Here is a 24,306-nt window from a genome sequence, read left to right as displayed (position 1 = left end):
ATGAAAGATGGTGCTGTTGCAGGAATTTTAAATTAAACGAGTATTAAACAAACCATGCTATAGCTGATAGTTACAATATAGTGTTTCAGAAGTTGAAGGGTCAAACTAAATACAGTATCAACTTTTATTCATCAAAAGTAATTCGGTGTGCCTTTTCATCAAATTCCATTTTAGTATAGATGGCACATCAACTTCCATAAAAAACTTGCTAGATTTTCAAAAGCATATATCGGTGTGTGCGTATATAAATATATATATAAAAACTTAGTCCCACCTGCTCCAGAAGTGTGTAGGTTGACTAGAAAAACAGATACAAAGCTTACTTGTCACTGCAATAATCATGATTTAAGCTCTGTATTTTAGACAACTTGCTGAACCCCTGTTAAATACTGTGCATAACACATGATGTAAGCTTTTGAAGCTATGTATCGACAAAAATCATGTACACGAAGCTTCTCAAATGATTGTCCCAGTGACTTCAATTTAAACTCAGAACAACGTGACATCTTCTCTTTTCAACAATTGCTGATAGGGTGCAAACCTGTGGCAGATAATACTGGTACTTCAGACACTGGCAAGTTATCATTTATTCAATGCAATTGGGTACAATGTATCAATTCTGTCATAGATCATCAGGGGCAGGATCCGTCGTGAACCTCTATTTATCCACTTTCAATTTTCTTTTCTACATTTGGCTGTCCATTTAGATGGGTAAGCAGAATATTTTACTTCAATCTATAGTGAACAGAGATCAGAGTAGGTTAGAAATCATTTTAATGCACTTCTCGTAACCTTTGGGTGAATTTGACGTTAGCATCTTTGTCTAGATTAGAGTGGTGCTAGAAAACACAACAGGTCAGGCAGCATCCGAGGAGCAGGAAAATCAACGTTTTGGGCAAAAGCCCTTCATCAGGAATAGAGGCAAGGTGCTGCAGAGTGGAGAGATAAATGAAAGGGGATGGGGGTGGGGAGAAAGTAGTACAGAGTACAATAGGTGAATGGGGGTGGGGATGGAGGTGATAGGTCAGAGAGGAGGGTAGCAAAGAGTACAATGGGTGAACGTCATCCTCCACCTCCTCCAAGACTTCCGTTTCCCGAACCCCAACGCCTCATTTTCACCATGGATATCCAATCCCTCTACACCTCCAACCTCCATGACCAGGGCCTCCTCTCCTGACATCCCCAACAGTCCCTTCCACTTCACCTGCACATCCACCAATATCATTTATTGTACTCGTTGCTTCCAATGCGGTCTCCTCTACATTGGGGAGACTGAACGCCTCCTAGCAGAGCGCTTTAGGGAACATCTTCGAGACACCTGCACCAATTAACCCCATCGCCCTGTGGCCCAACATTTCAACTCTCGCTCCCACTCTGCCAAGAACATGCAGGTCCTGGGCCTCCTCCACCGCTGCCGCCTCACCACCCGATGCCTGGAGGAAGAACGCCTCATCTTCCGCCTATAAACACTTCAAACCCATGGCATCAATGTGGATTTCACCAGTTTCCTCATTTCCCCTTCCCCCACCTCAACCCACCTCCAGCCTTCCAGCTCAGCACTGCCCTCATGACCTGTCCTACCTGCCTATCTTCCTTTCCACCTATCCACTCCACCCTCCTCTCTGACCTATCACCTTCATCCCCACCCCCACTCACCCATTGACATTGAATGTTAAGGCATTCACGCCTTAACAACTTCAAAGTTGTGATGTTGCTTGCCTAACATTAAAGGAGGAGAGCAGTCTTTATGGGACAAAGGTTTCATCAGCTTTGACAAAGTTTTGTTTTAATCAGTGCCACCGCCTAAACCACATCTCTGGCTGCCTGTTCATACTTGAATCAGACTCTTCAACACGTTCATCATGAAGACTATTTGCATTCATCTTAGCAACACCGTCAACTTCCACTCTTCACTTGTTCCTGCTGCCTTCAAAATGTTTACCAAATTTCATTACATCCATTCTAATTCTCAAGCACCTTTGCGCCAACCGCTAAGGTACAATATCAACTCAAATTGTTGCCAAGTATACATTTCATTTATTTCTACTGACATACCTTTAAAAATTAAACAGAAAATTTCTACTTCAGTCCTATATCAAGTTTTTCCTGTAGCCTCACAACTTTGTTTCCAAATTGAAAAGATAGGAAGGAACAAAGACAAAAAGTTTAAAGTTTAAACACTGCTTAAGCACTCAGTAATTAACTGGTTTCTTCAGACTGATTACTTAAACTTGTTCTTCAGTCAATTAAATGTACATAACCAAAAATATTAACAGTATAAATGCAGTCAAATTACAATCCCCTAAAAATATGAAATGAACTTATTCACATAACTGGCAAGTTTATAGAAGAGCCTTGCAAGAGCCCCTACCCCGTACATGGGCTGGGCCGGATTTGAAAATTTCTCCAGACTTGGGAATTTGCAAGTACTTTACAGAAAATTTCTCCGTATAGCTCAAAATAAATTCAAAATTAAACTGCAAAGACTTGATGGCCCACAGTATACAGAGGAACCTTGATTATCTGACTGACAGGCGGGGAATATTTTGTTTGGATAATCGAATGCCGGATAAAACAGTTTAGCCAAGCATCGGGACCTTGCAATCTTGTCTGAATAATTCGAAATTCGAATGCTGGATAATCTAGGTTCCTCTGCATCAAGGAAATTTCTTGTGATAAATCCAAGTGCGAATGAATGAAAAGCAAGTTGCATTTGACTAAGTTTCTACCCTATTACTGCAGAACTACAATATCCAGGGAACACAGAAACAACCAGTGACAACAAAATAGAGAAAGACTGGGAGTTATAAGTGTCTGAAAACAAATTCTGTGTGCAAAAGACACAAGAATCCAGTTCTAGAAGTAAGAGATGATACAGAGTGATATTTTGCTGGACTGTTAATCCAAGGACACAGGAAATATTCTCATGGAATTTGAATTCAATTAAAAATAAATGTGGAATTAAAAGTCTAATGATGACCATGAAACCATTGGCGAATTTCAGAAAATCTATCTGGTTCACTAATGTTCTTTAGGGAATGAAATCTGCTGTCTTTACTCAGTCTAGCATATTCCAGACAGTCTGACCTATGTTTGACTGTCCTCTGAGCAATCAGAGATGGGAGTAATTGCTGGCCAAGTCAGAGACACCCAATCTTGTGATCTAAAAAAAATCAGCTGAATTCTTCAAATATAGTACTACGGTTAACGTGTCTAAAAATCAACCGTATTACAAGTTAAGCATGGCTATCAGTTGGGGTATGGTTAATGAAATCATTTTTGCAGCATGTACATTATTGATGTTGTGATTAAAGAATGTAATTCTGGGTGCAAAATACCAAGGATTAATTGTGCATGGTCAGCACTATAGCAAGGATTTATGTGGGGTTATTCTGTCACCTAAGAGTTGATCTAGAACATTATGGCATGACAATTTCATCTATGAATAAATGTTACAGCTGAACTAAACTGCTTCATTGCTGTATGATCTTCGTCAGTCAAGTTGCATCCATAGCTACATAAAGTATTAACAAACTTGTTTTGATTATTCATACAGTGAGAATTAACTCTGCAGACATTAAAAGTGCTTCCTTTTTGAAAACATTCTTGTCTATTATATTTAAAAACTTAAATTAATGGTTATTTGCATCAACATGGCACTTCATGTGAAGCAGCTTCACTTTAGGTGTAAATTGAAATTGCAGCAGATGAAAACTTGAGGAATTCTTGTGGTACATTGGTAGTGTTTCTACCCCTAGACCAAGAGCCCCAGCTTGAAGTCCAGAGGTAACAACATCGTCAAAGAGGTTAAATCAGAGAAAACTTTTCACTACATGAGGTTTATCTGTTTGATAGAGTCAGACTCCAATGTTTGTTTGTTTTCTTCATATGCTACTGTACCAAACCAAACTGGTCAGTGACATTGTGTACGTGTGTTTTATGACTAAAGTACAGTTTTGAAATTAAATAAAGTCTCACCTGCCTTTACAGAAGTCCATATGGAAAGATAAGCCAGCAGAACAACCCAGACCCCTTGGGGCATTTCTTAATTGTACACAACTATATTTACTTATAGGTGAATAGTCCAAGAAATGGCTGATGAAATTCAATGTGAGCAGATGCGAGTCTTGCACTTTGGAAACAAGAACATAGGCATGGACTATTTTATAATCGGTGAGAAAATTCATAAAGCCAAAGTATAAAGGGATCTGGGAGTGCTAGTCCAGGTTTCTCTAAAGGTTGACTTGCAGGTTGAGTCCGTGGTTAAGAAAGGAAATGTAATGTTGTCATTTATCTCAAGAGGGTTGGAATGTAAAAGCAGTGATGTGCGACTGAGACTTTATAAAGCTCTGGTTAGCCCTCATTTAGAATACTGTTTTGGGTCCCATACCTCAGGAAGGACATACTTGCACTGGAGCGTGTCCAGTGGAGATTCACATGGAAGATCCCTGGAATGGTAGGCCTAACATAAGATGCATGGCTGAGGATTCTGGGATTGTATTCATTCGAGTTTAAAAGGTGAGGGGAGTTCTAATAGAAACTTACAAGATAATGCATGGCTTAGAAAGGGTGGACGCTGGGAATTTGTTTCCGTCAGGCAGGGATACAAGGACTTGTGGACACAGCCTCAGAATTAGAGGGGGTCAATTTAAAACAGAAATGAGAAGGCATTTCTTCAGCCAGAGAGTGGTGGGCCTGTGGAATTCATTGCCATGGAGGCCAGGATGTTTGGTGTCTTCAAGGCAGAGATTGATAAATTCTTAATCTCGCAAGGAATTAAGGGATCCGGGGAGAGAGCGGGTAAGTGACGTTAAAATGCCCTTCAGCCATGATTGAATGGCGGAATGGACTTGATGGGCCGAATGGCCTTACTTTCACTCCTATTTCTTATGGTCTTATATAATTGAAGTACTGGGAGGGTCCAATAACTGAACAGACCCCCATTTAACTTCAGCAGAAGCGTTTTACATTGTTGAAATTAAGACCATTATTGGTCTGCCGGTGTGCACAAGTGAGATCATTTGTTTTTAAATAAAGTTTCAGGTGTCGTATGGACAATCCACAACGACATGCGAGACAAATAACGTCAATGTATTGGATGTCAGACAGTTGTAAACAGTTATGTTTATCCTGCAAGAATTGTGCCACATTGTCCCAACTTCCTGAGTACTTCGCTGTGAAATGTGTAAAGGGTTAATATTTGCTCTTGCGCCGGTATCAATCTTGGAAGAAAATGCATATTGTCCATTTCTTTTGGGACATAATACTTGGATAGTGGTAAAGGCTTCAGAATTTCTGATAGTGTCAGTGAAGTATTAAGGTCACCACTTGTTCTAACCGGCTGGGGTCCCTAAGCTGAAACAACATGGTTGGCTTGTGAACGTTTTTGATATGCTTGTGTGCACAGTAAGATGATTATGGTTATTGGAGGTCAGTCATCTCAGCTCTAAGACATCTCTGCAGGAGCTCCTCAGAATAGTGTCCTAACCTAGCCATCTTCAGGTACTTCACCAAAAACCTTCCCTCCATAACTAGGTCAGAAGTGGAGATGGTCACCAACAATTTTCAGCACTCCTCAGATAGTGAAGCAGTTACTATCTGACTTCAGACCCCATGGGGTAAGTAACATTGTGTCACACAAATGCCAGGCAATAACTATCTCCAATCTAATTAATCAATAACAATCTCATTCAATGTCTCATGATATTCAATGGCATTACTATCACTAACTTCCCTACAATTAACATCGTGGGGTTAACTTTGGCCAGAAACTCAACTGGACTCTCCATACAAATATAATGGCTACAAGAGATCAGGAGCAAATGCTGCAACAAGAACTCCCTTTCTGACTTTCCAAAGCCTGTTCCCCATCTACAAGGCACAAGTCGGAGGTGTGATGGAATAATTCCTACTTGCCGAGATGGGTGCAGCTCCAACAACAGTGAAGAAGCTTGATACCACCCAAGAAAAATCAGCCCGCATCCATAAGCATTCAATCACTCCACCACTGATGCTCAGTACACATTACTATTACTATCTACAAGATGCACCACATAAATTCACCGAAGAGCCTTAGAGAACACCTTTTAAACCCATATCCACCTTCAACCTAGAAGGACAAGGGTTGCAGGTAGATAGAAATACCACCAACTACAAGTTTCCCTCCAAGCCACTCAACATCCTGACTTGGAAATGTGCATTCCTTCATTGTTACTGGGTCAAAATCCTTGCATAATGTTAAAAGATGAAATGGGAACATCTCTCTAGACATTAATATCATATTAAAAGGGTGAAACTATACTGAGTGAAATTTCTGTAAGTGGGTGAGGATGACAGTCAGGCAAGAATGTGAATGACTCCCACTCCAATTAGACAGTCATTTGCTACTACTCCCCTACTATTATCAAATTAAACTATCATTCAATCTCTTCCATTCAGAAATGCTTTCGAACCACCTCTCAAAGCTAGGATACCTCACACCTACATTGTCTTGGGGAAATCACTGAGTAAGGAAATCGTCTACATAACAATTCTTCAGGATTAGGGCATTAGCATGTACATTATCTCCAAGGTTGATCTCACCCTACCTGGGGTGACTGTTAATGACTGTGGGTTGTCTGGAGTGGCATGTGACTGTGGGGATCTGGCCAGAGTATCTGCTGGCCATCTGACTGTGTAAAGGGATGTGTTTTCTTTGACTCAACCTTGCACGCCTGCTTTGGGCAGGGGCAGGGGCGGGGGAGGTCAAAGGGGATCACCTAGCTTGTATAAGCTTTAATAAACTTTAATTGTTTGCAGAGGTTGGTGTGTGCAAACTGCATCTCGTGTGCGAAACATTGGGAAAAGAACCTAACACTTGAATTCCTTCCCTAATGGCATTATGGGTTTACCTACAGCACATGGACTGCAGTGCTTCAACAAAGCAGCTCCCTCCACCTTCTCAAGGAATAAAAACTAGAGATGGGTATTATATGCTGCCCAATCTGCAACTCCTATGTCCCGCAAGTGAATATTAAAAAATCTGCTTATTTAGATGCTAAATTATGATTTTTATAATTCGATGCCGATTGGGTATGTTAACTTAGATTTTAGATATTTCTAATCAACTTGTTCAGATATATTATTATATATCTCTGGTGCAGGTGGGACTTGAATTCGGGCCTTCTGACCCAGAGATAAGAACACTACTGCTGTGCCACAAGAGCTCCTTGAATTTAATTTTTAATCAATATGACTATGTTGGTTTCAAATGAAACTGAGCAGATTTTGAAGGTTTTATATTAAATGGCTGTTTTTTTTTAAATTTACCGAGCTGAAATTAACAGTGTAGGCTTTAGGTAAAAACAATGACTGCAGATGCTGGAAACCAGATTCTGGATTAGTGGTGCTGGAAGAGCACAGCAGTTCAGGCAGCATCCAAGTAGCTTCGAAATCGACGTTTCGGGCTTTTGCCTGAAACGTCGATTTCGAAGCTACTTGGATGCTGCCTGAACTGCTGTGCTCTTCCAGCACCACTAATCCAGTGTAGGCTTTACACTTTCAAACACTTGTGAGAAATTGAACAGCCCAGAACAAGTGAAAATATGCATTTGAATTCAATCTCATTTGCACGTTGAGTTAATATTTCACATTTTGGACATTTGAGAACACTGGCCCACATTTTGTGGCCTTAATAATTGCAAAACTTTGTTGTTATTCAAAATGACAGCAACAGTAGTTTGTAAATGTACAGTTAAATGTGAAAATGTGGAAATTGCTGTTGAGGATATCTTGATCCTAAAAGAGAATCCAATGTTGAAGTCTTCACAAATAAAAATCAAACTGAAAGCAGTGATTTGACACAGAATTCAACCTGTGACACATAATTTTCGTTTATAGCGACAATTTTTTAAAAAACAACTCATTCATGGGATAAAGGCATCGCTGGCTTGGGCAGGTATTTATTGTCCATTGGGCAGTGAACAGTCAACCACTTTGCTAAAGGTCTGGAGTAGCATGGAGACCAGAAGTGGTTTCCTTCCCTAAAGGACAATAAGTGAACCAGAAGGGTTTTTCCTGACAATCAACAATGGTCATCATTAAACTCTTAATTCCAGATTTTAAAAACTGAATTCAAATTTCATCATCTGCTATTGCAGATCCCCAGAAAATTAACTGGGTCTCCAGATTAACAATCCAACTATATTATCTCTAGACCATCACCTTCCACTATGAAAATATTACAACTTAAGGGGTACTTGAGTTTTTAATGATTTATCATGTGATGATGCTGCTCCTTTAACAAATTTATGCTGTACCTTGGCTTTTTTTTTCCTCCAAAGAAATCATAAAAGCAGTAATTCCGAAAAGTCTGGCTTGGATAGGTTTTAGCGCCAATTTGAATATAGCTAATAGATACTGCCTCAGGTACAAGGCTTTCAAGTTAAAAAAAACACTTGTACACTGAAAGGGAAGCAGCCAGTTCTCCCAGCTCAGCTTTTCTCTGGTTTGGTTTGGTTTGAAGTAGCCTAGCTGTAAACTGAAAGGGGTCAGGTCAGTTAGAGGCTGCTAATCCAAGAAACAGCTACTTGGAAGAATGTATTCCATGCTGCCATCTCTCTCTGTCCACTCAAGATCCTGTGTTTGATTTTACCTTGTTTGCCAAGGGGTGTTTATGGGGATTGTTGCAGGAATTTGGAACAGCATCATTAAGTTGATAGAGTCTGTGGGCTTTTGGATAGGTTAAGTTACTCTGTATTCTGTTTTCTTGTGTGTTGCATTCAGTAATCTTGTAAATAAATTCTGTTTTGTTTAAAACTGAGTGGTTTGACAAGCTGCATCACTCCTGGGATATCCACTTACACCTGCTTAAAACAACTCGCAAAGTTAGGGTCTGGGCTACTTTCTTGAAATGTTTTGAGGGGGTCTGGTCTGGTCCATGACAATCGAGTCATAGTTACAACTGTACAACTGGAAAACATATGTTTTAGATATCTATAGTGTCATTACCACTATTAGATTAGATTAGTTACCATAGAGTAGAAACAGGCCCTTCGGCCCAACAAGTCCACACCAACCCTCCGAAGAGTAACCCACCCAGTCCCATTTCCATCTGACTAATGCATCTAACACTATTGGCAATTTAGCATGGCCAATTCACCTGACCTGCACTGTTGATGAATAAAAATACTAAAACATCAAAAAATTATATATTAAAAGCTGAAAAATCAGCTTCCAATTAATCCTTTTTAGACATCGCAATCCTGACCCCATTCTTCTTTTACTCATTATGCTTTTTAAAAAAATAAGTGTTTTTCCCCTTCCTAGTTTGCAGTGTGAGAGCATTCTCAGTCTAATTGTCTGTTCAACTTTCTTGGTGATTTTACAGTTGTTATATACCCAATTGTCAGTCATTTGTAATGGAGGCAAAAAACATTGAGTACAGTGAAATGCTGCTGTTGGGATAGATCAAATATTGTAACTTAATGTGTTATATGCAAATAGCTCAGTTTATTCTACTTTATCTTCTGTTGTGTAATAAACTTCTGTTTTATCGTTAAAGCCAGATCTGGCTGTGTTTCAGTTAAAGACCACCTTGTGAACTAAACCAAAAAAACCGATCTTTTTAGCTATATTTCAGGCTAGATTCTGACTGACTTGTTCAGTAATAATGTCAGTTGGGATCATAAAAGTATTCAAAGAGTGCTACAGAAAGTTATGTTGTCCAGGTTCAACAAATTGTACAAATTCAATGCAAATAATTTATAAATATGATTGATTAGAACTGTTAGAATATTAAGTGATATACAAGTTGACATGCCAAAGAAAAAGATCTAATGATAGAAGTTTAACATTCATGTAACACAGAGATTAAGGGAGGATTTGAAAATCTAATGAAAGTCAAACAGAAAACTTCAGGACAGTAGGAGAAATAATTTAAATGCCTCTGACCAAATGCTGTAGCTCTATTACTATGACAGATGAATCAAAATAAACCATGTTCTATGTGCAGCTAAAGCATGTAAACATCTTCTAGAGTAAAAAGTGGCATCACATTCCTTCCAACCATCCAAATGTGAAAAAGGAGCACGACAAGTTTGTCACAATTGTATTATTGTTATTTTGACAGTGGATGTAGAGCAAAGCTGCCAATTTAGTTCAGTAGGAACCACATAATTTAGCCACTTAAGCTTATTCCATTATTTAATTAGACCATGGCTGATATGTACCTCAAATCTGTTTGCTTGCCTTTGAACCGTAACACTCAATGCTTATGACTAACAAAAATCAGTCAATGCCAGTTAATTGACACAGCATCCAGGTCTTCTAAATGACGGAACAACAGTTTTCTATTACATGTAATGAAAATATAAGCACTATCTCGATTCAGATGTCGGAATCGGCCATCTCCAATATAGAGATTATATTCCTCTCCTATGAATTCCCTTTGAAGAAGAAATAGGTTTTCAGTATCTATTAAATACTTCTAGTTTTTAATATTGTACTTCCACTCAATTAGTTCTCAATTTAAAAGAACACAGTATTAATTTATGCTACCTGTCCTCATAACTTAAGCTTTACAACGTTTCCTCTGTCACCCCCATCCCTTTAATGTCAACAGCCCTCCTTTGATACGATGTGCTCAGAATCAAACATTGTATTCCAGAGGGTGCCTGATGAGGGCTCATCTCAAACATAGCTTCCTCCTTTGTATTCCAACCCTTGAGATAAAAGCCAACATTCCACCAGCTTTTCTGATTAGTTTTGTACTTGTGCGTTGGATTCCATTTATTTGTTTATCTGGATACCCTTCTACTCCTCCACAATTTCTATTCTCAACATTATACATTGAAAGAATGTTTCAATAAAAGTGCATGATACCTTGCAGTTTGATTCACTCAGCCAAGCTAGCTTGAATTTGCTGTACTGAGTACAGTCTTTTGTCCACTTCATACATAATTCCAACGTATTCAATAACTTTATATATGCGAACAAAACTTGTTGTCAGTACTCCCTTTATTAGAAGGGAAATGATGATTACAGCCTTACAGTTGAGATATTAAAAAAAAGTTAATTTGCTGTGCTGACCTGCAGAAAATTGGATGTCACGAGGCTAGGGTGGGATGTCTCGGTCTTACAGGTAGACTAAGAAATTTACATTCCCATCCTTGCCATTCAGAGCCATTTGCATGGCCATTTCCTAGTTATTCAGAGTAAAAGAATTACATCATCATCCTCTTCAAAGTCAATAAGAACAATGCAATTGGAACTTTGACTTCTCCCCTGTAGTTAAAAAAATTCACAATAGATTTTATCATTAAGGGATGATTTACAATGTATTTTTTCTGGAAATTATGTGGTCACTGCATTGTGTCTTGAGGGCATGTGACTGTGGGAGGGGATGGCTGGGAGTTGTCATGTGGGCATTACTGACTGTGATATAAAGATTTTTGGGTAAAGGATGGACTGTTTCCTTTGTTCAGAGAGCTCTTTGACACGGCTCTGCAAGCCCTGTGAAGTATGTTAAAGGGTTTCTCCAGAAAGCTTGTTCTTACTGTGCTTAATAGAATTTTGCTTGTTCACAGAAGTTGGCGTCTGCAGTTGCAGCAAGTGTGTAAAAATCTCGGGAAAGAGAACGCAATGCTGCTGCTGTGATGGCCGAGAGGTTCAGGCGTTGGCAATGAATTCCACTGGGGGCTCGATGTGCAGGTTCGAATCCTGCCCACAGCGTTGATCTTGCTGAAAGTCAATAATTCAGTTGTGGCACTTTTTAAATATGGGCGGCATGGTGGCACAGAGGTTAGCTCTGCTGCCTCACAGCGCCAGAGACCCGGGTTCAATTCCCGCCTCAGGCAACTGACTGTGTGGAGTTTGCACATTCTCCCCGTATCTGTGTGGGTTTCCTCCGGGTGCTCCGGTTTCCTCCCACAGTCCAAAAACGTGCAGGTTAGGTGAATTGGCCATGCTAAATTGCCCATAGTGTTAGGGGCAGGGGTAAATGTAGGGAATGGGTCTGGGTGGATTGCGCTTCGGCGGGTCGGTGTGGACTTGTTGGGCCGAAGGGCCTGTTTCCACACTGTAAGTAATCTAATCTAAACAGTATCTTGGAGTGCATGTAACACTGGAAGCACAACATTAAAGATTGAATGATGCACAATTTTATCCCACAAATTTATTCTCTCCCTGGAGATTTAGTTTGATTACTCATGCTTGTTGCCACCTTGTGAGCAAGTACCTCTGCAAAATGATAAAGAATGAGGATGTGTTTATAACAGTGTTAGGCCCAATTATAATGAATTCCAGAGAAAATAAGCTACATAGAAATAAGTGAAAGTTACTTGTTTGTGTGGTTGTATAAATCATAAACCTCAGTCGTTACAAGGTCACTTGAAGTTCTGTCAAATGCAAGGCTATTAAGATAGCTGATTTTTTAAAACCAAGAAATGTTTAGTAAAAATAGAAAATGCAAAGCTGTTTAAATTGTTCCAAACAAACCAGCTATACACCTCATAAGCAATTCATGATGTATTAGAACTGTTGCAGTTGCATGGTCATACCTTTCTGAACTAGTTGAAAGCCTTAGTTCTTACATGTTATTTCTATCACTCTGCCAGAAGATCATGGTTTTAAGTTCCACTCCAAATGTTTGATTACATAACTAAACCAATATCGAGGAGAGGGGCACTGCTGGGGACCCCAACTGCCTCTCAGACAGCTTTGCAGAATCCTATGGCACTAATCAGGGAACAGGCAGGAGACCGGAAGAACACTGCAAGCCAGACAGTATAAGGAGGTGGAGAAGTCGACATTTTGGATATAACCCTTCTACAGGAATGGAGGTGGGAGTAGGAGTGGCTGCAGATAAAGAGAGGTGGTGGGGGCGAGGGGTTTGGGTGGAGAGGGGGTTGGAATAGTGAGGTAGTGATAGGTGAACAAAGTTATGACCTGTTGGTGGATGGGAGGGATGAATCTGGTTGATAGCTGGAAGGAAGGATGAGTAGGTGGTTTAGAAGGGAGGACGCAGGATTGAAAGGGATTCAGGGGATGGGTGGAAATGTTATTTGAAATTGAAGAACTCCATGTTGAGTTCTGTAGGCTGCTCAGGTGGAAGATAAGGTGTTTAGACTAGATTACTTACAGTGTGGAAACAGACCCTTCGGCCCAACAAGTTCACACTGACCCGCCGAAGCGCAACCCGCCCAGATCCATTCCCCTACATTTACCCCTTCACCTAACATTACAGGCAATTTAGCATGGCCAATTCACCTGATCTGCACATTTTTGGACTGTAGGAGGAAACTGGAGCACCCGGAGGAAACCCACGCAGACACAGGGAGAATGTGCAAATTCCACACAGGTCAATCGCCTGAGGTGAGAATTGAACCCGGGTCTCTGGCGCTGTGAGGCAGCAGTGCTAACTGCTGTGCCACCGTGCTGCCCACCAATTCCTCCAATTTGCAGTCTGGTTTACTGTGGCAATGGAGAAGGTTGAGGATGAACATGTTGGAGAGGGAGTGGGAAGGGAATTGAAACGAGCGGTGACCAGGTCAGGCTGGCCCTTATGAGCCCAGCTGAGATGCTCGGCAAAATGTTCCCTATCTGTACATTTGGTTTCCCTAATGTAGAGAAGACCACATTGAGAGCACCAGATGCAGTAAACTAGATTGGAGGAGAGGCAGGTAAACCTCTCTCACCTTGAAGGACTATTTGGGGCCCTGGATGGAGATGAGGGAGGTGACGTGCTGGCAGGCTTTGTATCTTTTATGGTCGCAGGGAAAGGTAGTTGTGGGGGCTGGAGGGGAGAGTGGCACAAGCCAAGGAGTGATGAAAGGAACAGTCAGGGAGAGGTGGGGAGGGAAAGATGTTCTGGATGGTGGGGTCTAATTGGAGTGGCCGAAGGTGTTCGAGGATGATACATTGGATGCAGAGATGAATGGAGTGGAAAGTGAGGATAAGGGGTACCCTGCCTTTATTACGATTGGTGGGGTTTAGAACAGTGGAGCAGGGAATAGAGGTGGTGTGGTGGATGGCTATCTGGATGTGAAAGTGAAGGATTACATTTGCAAGGCAAGCTACTGGGGGCATTGGTGGAGAGAGTGGTATGAACTAAGGAGTGACGAATGGAATGGTCCTTCTGGAAGGCAGAGAGGGGTGGGGAAGGGAAGATGTTCTGGGTGGTGGGGTCTAATTGGAGTTAGCGGATGTTTTTGAGGATAACCTGTTGAATGCATAGCCTAGTGGGATGGAAAGTGGGCACATGCAGAGACCTTGTTCTCACTTTGCTCTCTTCCCACACTTGCAGATTCAGCAAAATAAGTCTTTGAATTTCAAACATTTGCAAGAAGAAATACTTTCAGAACTTATCAGCAATTGACTTTGATGTTTTCTCAGCCAAAAATTAACAGTAACACAATACTCATGACTTCAGACAAGGGTATTAGAGCTTTACCAAACATTATACAGCAGGGAAGGGGAAGAGAGGAAGAATCTTCATTGTAGGGATTCTATGAACAGACAGACACCAGAATCCAGGATGTAGCATTGATGAAGCAGCCAAGTTTGTCAATAGTCTAGAAACTCTGACAGTCAAAAGCTGAATGGCAACAAGCTTCACAGCCTCATTATACTTCAGGTTCTGGCTCACCTCGTTAGAGCCAGAAGTGGAGGAGTTGGAAACAGGAAAACATTCAGACTTCAGGCTCCATGTTCTCCCCAACACAAAGCTCAAACTAGCCCAATTTTTATAATTAAATGACCCCCCTCGTTCCACCCACTTGGATATAAAGGGAAAAAAATATTAAAGGTTACATTGTATCCAAGTCTCAAAAGCCAGTGAAATAGGTGAAAAAAAACCTAGATTTTACTGGTGCAGGATTTGCAGAGGCAGTTTTGCAGAGCTGTAAGCTGTATTCCAAATAGTGGAAATGAAAAGGGAAAGAAGAGCACACAGGGCTGAAAGCAATCATTGCGTAAGGGCAGGGAAGGGGCTGGTGGTGCTATGTGGAAGTGAACATTTGACAAAAGCTGAACATTCTGACTTATCAGTAGTTTGTGGAAACATAGATGTCAATTTAGAAAGTATACTGAACTTTGTGATAGAAAGATATTGATTAAAAATTGATAACATCTGGTGCATTGGGGGTGGGGGTGGGGGCAGTCAACACTGACAGTGTTACACAAGGTTTTTAAACAGAGAATAAATGAAAAAAACCAAAAGATGTTTCTACTTCACCATTTTTCGCTTGAAGTGAGATCGGGGGATTAATGGAGTTTAGGGCACAAGCACTTATAAGGCAATAGAAATCAAAAAGGACAGTTTCAATTTTGTCTGTCAAAACGTTTTGACAAGACTTGATGTCAGGCAAACAATGCAGATTCAAACAAAACCTTGGAATTAAAAGAAAGTTAAAGGGTCTGTTCCATGCTGTACATCCCCATGACTCTGTGTACATATATGAAACATGATTGCCTGTTCAAATGTCACAGTTGGAATATGAATTATGAAAAGGAGGGGACAAGAGCAATACTAGAATACATGCAACATGACCTTGTGGGGATAGCAAAAGCAACATCACAGAAGTTGTCAAAATATTAACAGCAAGGGAAACTGAGTACACGAGAAGGAGTGTGCTGATGAAATAGAAGAAAAAGAACAAATGATGAATCATTTGCTAACAGGACTTCAGTGATAAAACTCATTAGCAGAGTCAGAGATGAATTCTTATGACTTTTATTGTGGGAATGAAGAGTCCTAAAAAAAACAAGTGAAGACAGTTTAGGAACTTGCCAAGGGAATTACAAATAGAAAGACATCCAAGAGTCTGAAACTAGAAAGTTATCAAAGGATGTCTCTGCATGTAGTGATCCAAAGGTAGCTTTGGGGATGATAAGCTATGGATCGATGATTTGGGGGGAAAGTGGTTGTGTCAGAGGTTGCATAGGGTTTGAAATTGGAAATGAGAAAGAAAAACAGGCTTGCAATGAAGAAAATATCTTCAGGAGGGATTGCTTTTGAGAAAGGACAGAAAGGACTGCAAATGCTGGAGATTAGAGTTAAGATTAGAGTGGTGCTGGAAACGCACAGCAGGCCAGGCAGCATCCAAGAAGCAGGAAAATCGACTTTTCAGGCAGGAGCCCTTCATCAGGTTAACTAATGAGTCAAGTTTTGGAAATACCAGAGAGGAAAAAAAGAGAGAGAAGAACAGGAATGGGGAAAAGGTGAAGGAAGGTTTAAGTGTTGACAGTGAACAGAGATATTTTCACCCTCGAATGGGCAAGAAAGAGATATGGGTAAGGTTAAATTGTATGTATGTAAATGCATTGAGTATCATTTTAAAAAAAACTGGGGAGGGGTACGATCAAGCAATTTTAATATTTTTAGGGGCAGCCGGCAGGGTTGTCCCTTTTCACCATTGCTTTTTATGTTGGTGATTGATGGGGGTTGTATGTATTTGGGCATATTCATTACTCCAGTTCAGGATTGGCTGTTCAAAGCTCATTTTACTCAATTATTTGGAAAAATTAAACAAGAGTTTCAAAGATGGGAGGCACTTCCAGTCTCGTGACTTGGTTGGATAGTGCTTATGAAGATGAATATTCTCCCTTGTTTGCTATACGCTATACGGATGCTCCCCCTGATTTTCAATAAACAAACACTCAGAAAGCTGAACGGCTGGTTCAGCTCCTTTATGTGGCATCGTAAGCGGCCCCTCATTAAATTAGCCAAACTGCAGCTGCCTCACAGATTGGGGGGAATGGACCTTTCAGACATTAAAAATGACCAGTTAAGCTTGCTTTTGACCTACATGAGTGATTGGGTTTGTGGGGATCTTTTTTCAATACAGCTAGATATCGAAGCCTCCCAGGCAAGGTGCCCCTTATCAGTTTGCTGTTTTTAGACAAGATGAGGACAGTTAGGGAATATTGCCATAACCCAATAGTCATCAATACTATTAAAGCATAGAGGACAATTTGGCAGAGGGAAGGCAATATTGGCAAAACATCTTTCTTTACATCCTTAGTGGGTATGCCGGGTTTTTAAACCGGGTAAAATAGATTCAGGATTTAAACGTTGGGCAGCTAGGGGTATGTCTTGCATGGGCAATTTATTTGAGGGAGATGTAATTATATCCTCCAATCAGTTAGTACGGAAAGATGAGTTATCTAATAGAGACCTCTTTTGTTTTTTTCAAGTTTAGGATTTTATTCAAAAAAAGACCACACTTTTGACTGATCCCTGCAAATCCGACATAGAGAGAGGGGTGATAAGGGCTAAGAGTACACTCTCTGCTAGTACTTTATATCATCAGTTTGGGGGTGCCCCCTCAGATGACTCTGATCGACTCTGCAAGATGTGGGAAAGAGAGCTGGGTGTTGAAGTTTCCTCAAAGGCATGGGAGGATATTTGGGAGAATGCAAGGAAGATATTAATTTGCAAGAGGACTCATGCTTTACAGTTGAAGACTCTCCACAAGGTCCACTTGGCTCTGGACTGTTTGTCAAAATTTAAACCAGGGATATCTTCAGCATGTCCCAAATGCAAGGTCTGCACGGACACTCTTACCCATTGTCTTTGGTCTTGCGATAGGCTTCAAACATATTGGAGTGCTGTGGCGGGCGCAATGGAGAGGATTCTGTGTGTAAGGGTGGAGAAGGACCCTATCGCTCTCCTTTTGGGCCTGCCCACTGTATTTCCTGCAGACGTGCATAAGAAAAAAAACTTTTCAATATTCTCACATTCTGTGCAAGAAAGAATATCTTGCTAGGTTTGATATCTGAAAAAAAACCCCAGGCCTGTCGGGTTGGCGGAAGATTGTTATGGAACATATTCCCCTGGATTTTCTCACAAATATGGTACACCTCAAAACTGAGAATTTTTACAAGACATGGCAGCCCTTTTTGGAATAACTTGACACAGATTTATTTGCCAATCTAACAAGGGCTTTTATATAGCTGTAACCATTGTGTTTCGCAAGACAAATATCCAGGGAGGAGGAACTGTGAATATATGAGCATTTTGTTTGACTGGGCTGAGTTATTACGATTTATTTGTTTGTTTATTGTTGGTTATTTATTTAAATAGCTAGTTGAGTTTTTTATTAAACTCTATATTTTCCTATTATGTTTATATACTTGTACAGGAGGGTGGGTTGGTTTTATTTTATTTTATTATTTGGGGTTTTTTTGTACTGTTTTGAATTGCATTGTGTTTTTTACTTGTAAAATTAAAAAATCTATTTTTTCCTCAATAACATATATTATATTTTTAAAAATGGGGAACTGGAAGCATTGACAGAAATTTGGCTCAGGTCAAAAAAGGACTAGCATCTCAGATTATAACAGTTTTTGTATTGGTACAGTCGGTAAAAAGGGAGATGTAGCTGACTTCATTGGAGATAGCATCATTGCCCTTGAACGAAATGCAGTTCCTAGATTAGAATCTATGTGATTGGAGGTGAGAAACAGCAAGAGAGCAGTGACCTTGGTGGGTAATTATTACAGGCTTCCAAATAGTGGGAAGGAGGAATGATCTGTCAGAGGAAGTGGTGGAGGCTGGTACAATTGCAACATTTAAGAAGCATTTGGATGGGTATATGAATAGGAAGGGTTTGGAGGGATAGGATAAATAGACAAAGTCTTTTCCCTGGGGTCGGGGAGTCCAGAACTAGAGTGCATAGGTTTAGGGTGAGAGGGGAAAGATATAAGAGAGACCTAAGGGTCAATCTTTTCATGCAGAGGGTGGTACATGTATGGAATGAGCTGCCAGAAGAAGTGGTGCAGGCTGGGACAATTGAAACATTTAAGAGGCATTTGGATGGGTATATGAATAGGAAGGGTTTGGAGGGATATGGGCCGGGTGCTGGCAGGTGAGACTAGATTGGGTTGGGATATCTGGTCGGCATGGACGGGTCGGACTGAAGGGTCTGTTTCTATATTGTACATCTCTATGACTCTAAGTAGAAGTAGTAGATGGAACTCTGCAAGACAAGTAGGGTTGTGATCAGTGATGATTTTAATCACTACAGGGTAGACTGAGAAAGAGGTACAGTGTGCAGCGCAGAGGGAGAAATTCTTGCAATGTGTGCAGGAGAATTTTCTGGAACAGTACATTTGCAGTCCTACCAGGCAGGAAAATGTGCTGGAACTAGTCATAGGAAATGGAGAACCCAAAACAAGCATTTGAGAAATAGCAATCATAATATGATAAGGTTCAATATTAAATTGGAAAAGAACAGAGGTACTAAATGAGTACTTTGCTTCTGCCTTTACCAAATTAGAAAATAGTGATAATGTTGTAGTTGAAAAATTAGTGTGCAGCAACTGAGCAGTACAGTGATAGATGAAGAAGAGGTGCTAAAAAGGCTGGCAATCTTCAAGGTAGAGAAGTCACATGTCCGGATGGGATACATCCTAGCTTTCTGAGAGGGGTAAGGGAGCAAATTCCAAAGCCATTATTCGAAATTTTCTCGGTCTCTCTGAACACAGAACTTGTCCCGGAGGAGTTGGGAGGTCATGTTGCAGCTGTACAAGACATTGGTTAGGCCACTATTGGAATATTGCGTGCAAATCTGGTCTCCTTCCTATCAGAAAGATGTTGTGAAACTTGAAAGGGTTCAAAAACGATTTACAAGGAGATTGCCAGAGTTGGAGGATTTGAGCCATCAGGAGAGGTTGAATAGGCAACGGCTATTTTCCCTAGAGTGTTGGAGGCTGAGGGGTGACCTTATAGAGGTTTATAAAATCATGAGGGGCATGAATAGAGTAAATAGACAAAGTCTTTTCCCTGGAATGGGGGGAGTCCAGAACTAGAGGGCATAGGTTTAGGGTGAGAGGGGAAAGATATAAAAGACACCCAAGGGGTAACGTTTTCACGCAGAGAGTGGTAAATGTGTGGGATGAACTCCAGAGGAAGTGGTGGAAGCTAGTATAATTGCAACATTTCAAAGGCATCTGGATGGGTATATGAATAGGAAGGGTTTGGAGGGATATGAGCCAGGTGCTGACAGGTGGGACTAGATTGGGTTGGGATGTCTAGTCAGCATGGACGGGTTGGACCGAAGGGTCTGTTTCTGTGCTGTACACCTCTATGACTGCAAACATGAAACCATTGTTTAAGCAAGGGGCAAAGAATAAAGCAGGAAACTACAGACCTGTCAAACTGACTCAATAGTGGGAAAACTGATGGAGGCTTTGAGAAAGTGAAGAGTGCAGATGCTGGAGAACAGAGTAAAAGGTGTGATGCTCAAAAAGCACAGCAGGTCAGGCAGCGCCCAAGGAGCAGAAGAGTCGATGTTTCGGGCAGAACCCTCATCAGGAATGTGGTGGTGGTGGTTGAGGGGGGGGGTGGAAATGAGAGATATATAGGAGGGGGGGCATGGGGCAGGTGAACCTTGAAATACGATTGGTAGAGGAATGTGGGGGGGTGATGGCAATAGGTCAGAGCAGAGGGTGGAGTGGATAGGTGGGAAGGAAGATGGACCGGCAGGACAGTTCAAGAGGGCAGTGCCAAGTTGGAGTGTTGGATCTGGGAACGGGGGGGGGGGGGGGGGGGGGGGGGGGGGGGGGGTGATGAGGAAACTGGTGAAATCAACATCGAGCCATGTGGTTGCAAAGTACCAAGGTGGAAGATGAGGCTTTCCTCCTCCAGGCGTTGGGTGGCTAGGATTTGGCAGTGGAGGTGACGTAGGACTTGGCGGAGTGGGAGGGGGAGTTGAAGTGTTCGGCCACAGGACGGTGGGGTTGTTTGGTGTGTGTGTCCTGGAGATGTTCTCTGAAATGTTCCACAAGTCAGCATTCTGTCTCTCTCCAATGTAGAGGAGAGCACATCGCGAGCAACGGACACAGTAGATGAAGTGTTTGGAAGTGCAGGAAAATCTCTGCTGGATGTAGAAGGATCCTTTGGGGCCCTCGATGGAAGTGAGATGGGAGGTGTGGGCGAAAGTTTTACACCTCTCGCAGATGGAATGGTCTCTGTGGAATGCTGATAGGGGTGGGGAGGGAAATATATCTCTGGTGGTGGGATCGGACGTCGGTCACTGAAATGGCAGAGGATGATGCATTGTTTTCGGAGGTTGGTGGGGTGGAAGGTGGGGACTGGTGAATTCTACTGTTTTTGTGGTTGGAGGGGTGGTGTTCACGATTGGAGGTGTGGGAAGTGCAGAAGATGCACTGGAAGGCATTGTTGACCATGTAGGAGGAGAAATTGTGATTCCTGAAGTGTCCTACCCGTCCATCTTCCTTCCCACCTATCCGCCCCACCCTCCGCTCCGACCTACCACCATCAGCCCCAACCTTCATCTACCTATCACATTCCAAACTACAATCCCCCCAGTCCCACCCCCTCCTGATATTTATCTTTCAGACCCCTTGGGGGCCCCCCACATTCCTGACGAAGGGCTTATGCCTGTAACAGCGACTCCTCTGCTCCACAGATGCTGCTTGTCCTGCTGTATTTTTCAAGCACCACACTGACTCAACATGGCTTTGTCAAGGCCATGTAATGTCTGACAAATTCGGTTTCTTGGACAAGGTGATACACATTGGATGAGGGTAGAGGTCTGGATGTGAGATATTTGGACTTTCATAAAGCATTTGTATGATGCTACATGGCAGATTGGGTGGCAAATTACAAATATTTAGGATTGATGCGTAATTAGTGTCATGGATTAGATATTTGCTAAAAAGATAAGAAACAGATATAGATGGGCACTTCTAAGATTGGAGACAAGTTGAAAGTGCTGTTCCCCAGGGACCAGTGTTGGAACCCTTGCTTTTTCTTATTTATGAATGATTCGGACGTTGAGTGTTGAGGAATAAAAATCTATATTTTTAGATGGTACTAAATTAGGGAGAATAGTGAATTATGAGGATGATGCTGAGCAATATTGACAAGTTGGACAAAAAGACAGGTGCCTGGCAGATTAATTTCAATGCAGAGAAATATGAGGAAACACAGAGAGACAGTACAGGGTCAATGTTATGACTGAGAGGAGCAGACAGGTTCACATGCATAGTTCTCTGAAGGTGGTCAGGCACTTGTAACAGTTATTAAGGCGGCTTACAGGTTACTTGGGTTTATAGATAGAGACACAGGGGTATAAAATCAAGGAAGTGGTGTTACACCACCTCAAATCATTAGTCAGATCATATCTGGGGCAGTGTGTTCAGTTCTGGGTACCTTATTTAAAAGATACCCTGGAGCCAGTGCAAAGGATATTTACTAGAATGATACAGGAATGAGGGATTTTAGATACAAGGAAATGTTAGAGAAACTGGACTTATTCTCCTTGGAGCAGAGAAGATTAAGAGGTGACCTTACTGAGGTGTTCAAAATTATGAACAATTGTGACAGGGTAAAGAAGGATATTATGTTTCCACCATGGTAGTTCACTAACTCACAATTTCAAGATTATCAGCAAGAGAGCTAGGAGTGAGAGGAGAAGAAACCTCCACTCAGAGGGTTATTAGACTGTGCTACCTGGGAGTGTGGTTAGGGCAGATTCCATAGGAAGTTTTAGAGAGAGAGCAAGATATATATTTGAGTGATGAATTGAGGGCTACAGAGATAGGGCTGGGCAGCTCTTTCTGGAGCTGGTGCAGACTTGATGAATTGAATGGCCTCCTTCTGTATTGTAAAATTCTATGATTCTACTCAAGTCTTTCTGAATTTGATCGGTCTGATCTTTGTGCAGAGTAATAATTTATGAGACAGTTGTTTAATTATATTTTTCCTTGATCCAGACAAAAACTATTTGCTTTTTGGCTTAAACCAATTGACAGTCCACTTCAGGATCATTCTATCAGTCTTGTGCCTTTCAATTTTGCAGAGATAACATATTATTATGGCACGGAAAAGTGAATGGGAAGGATCACTGAAGAAGGGTGTATAGTGTTTAGTACAGGTGCAGCCTTCTGCTATGGCACAAAGCACAGACGAAAGGAGAAATGTAAATTGAAGACACAGAGGTAATAGGGAATACCTCAGATAGAAGTTAGTTCCAAAAGGGAGAGATCACAACCACAAAGATTTTTCCCACAAACGTCAGGGCTTGTTATCAGGGTCAAATTGAGGTGAGAAGCCTGCACCAAGGGACACACATTTCCTGTGAGTTGGCTAATTTGTGATCATAATGCAGGCTCACCAATAGGAGGCTCTCTATTACTGAAGTAGTAAATGAAAGACAGCCCTGTCTCCATTTTGAGGTGTTTTCTCTCATGTCAAAAGCAAATAGAGTTACCAACATGAAGGAGGAATACTTCCACAGCATGACTTACTGGAGGAGTTGAAGCCCAGGAATTGGATGAGGTCTGAAATCCTGCCTAGATAGTCAACCCCACCTTCTATGTTGGTCTTCTGCCTGGAAGGTTGTCTCTAGGTATCTATACTATTCATGATGCCTTTAGGTGTCTGGAAGTTGGCTAGAGTTTTCCTGTCTCAAATCACTGCTTCCAGGAAGGAGGCCTGCCATACAAAACCGTCCCTGCAACCCTCTTCAACTAGCTTGGCTCCAGCACTCATAGCACCTCTATCCATTATCCTCTCTGGGAAGAAGAGAGGAAAAAAACAACGATGAGCCAGCAGCATTAAAATTTCAAACCCACCCTCTCCCAGAAGACAGAACCTGTAAAGCTGCAAATAAGACATTATAAGACTTGTATACTTCAAAATGGAGCTCCAGTACAACCAGTATAACAAGATTTTCCTTCGAGATAAACTCACCAACCCCTCCCTGAGTCAGGACCCAAATATTCAGCACTTCAAGAAGGAGTCGATGTAGGAAGGGGTTCAATGTTTCCTTAAAACTGTTCAGCTACCCACTCTGGCAACTTACAAAGGTCTGTCCCTTTAAGACTTGTGTCATGCCACACAACAAATTTAAAAGCCTACACTTATAACTCGTGCGTTACAAAAATAAAACTTTCGGGGGCATTTTGTTCGAGACAGAAGAGGAGCAAAGTGAGAAACATAATGATCACATGTTGTGGTCGTGAATGTAACAAAATAAATACACAGATGAGGATGTGGTGTCTTTTTGTTGAGGACCAGGTGTGGAAGTGGATTGAAAGTGGTTCAGTGAAAAGGGGAATGAGGAAAACAATACCCAAACATGTGCACTGCATTTACAAGAAGAGAGCATAGAAGAATGCATGCCCTGCCAGTGACAAAACCCCACTCTTTCAGTAAAGGTGTCACACTGTGAGCATGGGGGAGAAACAGTCATAAGGACTGACCTCATTGTTGCTGTCAAAGTATACAGTAGCTTTGGTCAAATGTACGTTAAATCATTGAGAGGCTGAACTGTTTTAAAAAAATTATCCTAGTATCAG

At 41.4% G+C, this 24,306-nt stretch overlaps 1 protein-coding gene across 5 annotated transcripts in view; it reads right to left on the bottom strand.

Moving 5' to 3' along the window:
* Positions 1–24,306, bottom strand: part of atosa (atos homolog A) — a 104,313-nt gene that overhangs the window by 44,650 nt on the left and 35,357 nt on the right. Inside the window, exon 2 of one of the 5 annotated variants that reach the window (XM_072565064.1) lies at positions 17,543–17,673. The exons of the other annotated variants lie outside the window; for them this stretch is intronic. Within the exon in view, the coding sequence (XP_072421165.1) occupies positions 17,543–17,546 (4 nt within the window). The 5' untranslated portion in view covers positions 17,547–17,673. The remainder of the gene's footprint in view (positions 1–17,542; positions 17,674–24,306) is intronic. 5 annotated transcript variants of the gene reach the window in all.

The sequence above is a fragment of the Chiloscyllium punctatum genome, chromosome 48, assembly GCF_047496795.1.
Source record: "Chiloscyllium punctatum isolate Juve2018m chromosome 48, sChiPun1.3, whole genome shotgun sequence".
NCBI classification, from domain to species: Eukaryota; Metazoa; Chordata; class Chondrichthyes; order Orectolobiformes; family Hemiscylliidae; genus Chiloscyllium; species Chiloscyllium punctatum.
The sequence above is the reverse complement of the archived record's forward strand: the minus strand, read 5'-3'. Positions and strand labels throughout refer to the sequence as shown.